The following is a 3,267-nucleotide window of genomic DNA, read 5'->3' on the forward strand; positions in this document are numbered from 1 at the left end:
TCCCAGACCTCCACTAATAAACCTGCTATTTGAATCCTTCCCAAAAGCCCAGGATATCCTCAAACGCAACCCATTTCTGTTACTGACAGCAACTCCAATTAGTATCCCCAATGCTCACAAACAAGTATGAAGTGTAATATTTGAAGAAAAGGAAGAAATCAGTGCTTGGTGCTGTTTGTGATGCTCCAAACCATAAAATAAACCTGTGTGGAAACTGTTTAAGCGCTAAATAACTGTGGAGGTGCCTTTAACTCATTACTTGTGTTAAGGCTTTAATAAAAGGAACCCTGACATCTAGGATTGGTATCAAAACTGGGATGCTCACAGGCATCCTGAGTAAGGCATCGTATTCCACTGCTTTCAGACTTTACCAGAGTCCCAGGGCCTGAATGAAGCCTCCTGAACTCAAAGCGAGTGTCTCAGGAGCCAGCTCAGTCTAATTCCACATTGTGCAGGAATGAAGACTTGACTCTGAAGGGGGGTCATGAAATGACCACATGAGAGCACGCTCCAGCTGGCAGGTCCTCAACTGAAGGGTTTCCTGGATGGAATGTTAAAGCTGTTCTAAGCACCGGGGGCTCCTCTTTGGATACAAATGTCAGCTGAACGTGACATAGACATGGAACAAAAGCCAAACCAAGACAACAGTGGCACAGCCACATCCATTTAAAGAACGAACGGGTAATTGCACAGCAGTGTAAGGTCCCTTGGAGACAGAACAGTCCCCCTCTCTCTCCATCACAAAATACTACGTGTTCCTCATTCCCTGAGGAACAGTGACCCAAGGCCATGGGAACAAATAACCTGAGTGCTGTACTTTGTGAAGGCACAAATCTCACTCTCAGACACCTGACATCAGACCAGACAGGGAACACAAGACAAGCAAAGGCTATGTGCCAACTGTCACCCCTGGTTCATGTCACAGTGAAACCACCACTGCTCAGGATAAACACACACACAAACGGCTCACTAGAAATCACTTTTAATATAAATAAAACAAAACAGCTCATGATTTGTAGGATACATCAGTGTGTGACAGACTAATCCAAACAGCTTGTGTTTCAGGGCTCTAGAACAAGGATTTGGTCAGTAACATTCCCATTGCATGCGTCATCTGTGGTAATGCTGCACCTCTGTGTCACTCATGTGGTGAACATCAGTTCTGGAGAGTCACAGTGAAATTCACTGTAGTGACAGCCTCCTCTGGGAGCTGCAGGAGCATCCTCCAGAAGAGCTCAGCCTAGCAGCACCAGACCCACCGCTCCGAGCTACAGAGTGGAAGACAGTTTTCTGTGGTGCAGCATTACACTGGTTTGTCATTTTGTCCGCAGTCACAGTGGACAGGATCAGAAATTAACAACAAAACAGTTCCCCAAGCTATTTACAGGGCTAGGATTGAGAGCAAAGACCTTGGGTTAAAGCATCATTTTCTAACTTTGTTTTATAACCCTAAATTATTAAAATTCAGAAAAAAGTCGTCATTATTTGAAAAAGATGGTTAGTGTAGAAAAGGCGCTCCTTCCTTACAGAGTGATATAAAACTGATGTAGAGGAATAAACCACTGCATTAAGTACAGTCAAGAGCGTTCAGGTGGCATAATGGCAACCTTATGTCCACTGTTCCACGGCCCAGCCACAGGTTTTCCTCGCTTTGATGGTCCCTGAACGTTTCCCACCCATCCTGAAGCGGGCTGTCCACACGTACTGTGTGAACCCTTCCAAGTCCACAGGTATTTGCTGCTGCACTCCCACGCCCTCCAGCCGTGCTCACTCCACAGCAGCACTGGAGTGAGCGCAGCAGCTCGGGTACCTCAGGGAATGCATCATTGTCCTGAAGGCCCTTTTCTTGCCCCTTTTCTCAGCAGGCGGCTCCTCAGTACTTTTCTCGGCCACACGCGCAGGCTCTGTCTGGAATTGTTCTATCTGAATCTCAAGGTGTTTTTGAATGGCTAACCCAAGGACTTCTGGATCCACAGATGCCCCATACACTTCCCACGTCATCCCTTCATCATCCCATCTCACTTCGCGCACTGGAGATTTGGGGGCCTCCAAGTCTTGCTCCAGGTTCACCTCCGGGAACACATGCGAGTGGCCTCCTGCTGCAGTCGCTGGGCTTGTGGCCACAGATTTGCACTCCACGATGGGAAGAGTTTGAACCTCAGCATCTCTACGCTCCAGAGCTGGTTTGAGTCCTTCGGTTAAATCATTCGCAGAGGTCATAGTCCACACGTCCTTAGTTGCCATCGCCACGTCTGTACCTTGCCGGCTAGTGAAGGCAACGCAGGCAGCCTTTGTCTCTGGAGGAGCTGGCTCCTGCTGAGCCTGTTGCAGTTGTTCTCCAGGAACGCTACAGCACTTCAGCATTCTCTTGGCATCCAGGCCTGATTCACTCACTGAAGACACCAGCTTGGGATATGTCAGAATGTCTGAAGTGGAAAAGGAGTGAAAATAGCCCGGTGCTGCCTGCTCTTTCCCCGACTCGCTAACCGAGCACACCAACCGCGGAACGAGCTGAATAGAGGGTATGGGCAGAGAATGGCAGTAGGCCGGGATGGTGGCATCTGCCTTCACACAAGGGTCCTGCCTCACATTACAGGGCCCTGCAGGATTGTTATGAACTGTCCTCACTGCAGGGCAGCACACAGAGTTTGGGATATTACCGTAAGTCAGAGCACCCTGAATAACCCCCGTGGCTTGACTGAGCATTGTCCTGTTTGAGAAACCGTTCCCAGGCAGGTGGGGTCCTAGAGCAGCAGTGTGAAAGGTTCCGGGGTCTGTGTAAACAGTACTGTTACGGGGAAGTCCACCGCTGTCAAAGCTGTTCGTGGGTACTTTCTGGTCTCTAGGTAGAGCTGGGAAATGAGTCACAAGGTTTTGACAGTGAGATGTACTTTCACCGGTTTCTGCTCCATATCTCTGTGTGTGAAAAGACATCCTAGCCGCTGGCGGACCATGCCTGCAGCTAGAACAGCTTAGGCTGGAGTGAGCAGCACTGGTGTCCACATGAGAGACGTAAGGCTGCTGTCTGCACCTGCAGGTTAGGTCCGAGTGGCTTCTCTGAAGGGCAGCTCCTGGGTCTTCCAGTTCACACGTGCTTTGCTGGTGGACAATACGGGCTGAAGAAACGTTCTCAACAGTGCTGCTCTTGACACACATCTTGGCATCCCCCGCTTCCCAGGATGCTGGGGATCGTTCAGCGACAGGAAAGTGGTTTGTAGTTTCAGTTCTGCTCGGTGAATTGCTATTGGCCGAGTGGTCACTTATGGT

At 49.5% G+C, this 3,267-nt stretch overlaps 1 protein-coding gene across 1 annotated transcript in view; it reads right to left on the minus strand.

Annotated features, from left to right (window-relative positions):
• Positions 1-1,767: 1,767 nt before the first annotated feature.
• Positions 1,768-3,267, minus strand: part of GPRIN2 (G protein regulated inducer of neurite outgrowth 2) — a 1,905-nt gene continuing 405 nt past the window's right edge. Inside the window, exon 2 of the mRNA XM_010144095.1 lies at positions 1,768-3,267. This exon is cut by the window's right edge and continues 24 nt beyond it. Coding sequence (XP_010142397.1) covers positions 1,768-3,267 — 1,500 coding nt within the window.

The sequence above is a fragment of the Buceros rhinoceros genome, unplaced genomic scaffold (assembly GCF_000710305.1).
Source record: "Buceros rhinoceros silvestris isolate BGI_N320 unplaced genomic scaffold, ASM71030v1 scaffold44970, whole genome shotgun sequence".
Taxonomy (NCBI): Eukaryota; Metazoa; Chordata; class Aves; order Bucerotiformes; family Bucerotidae; genus Buceros; species Buceros rhinoceros.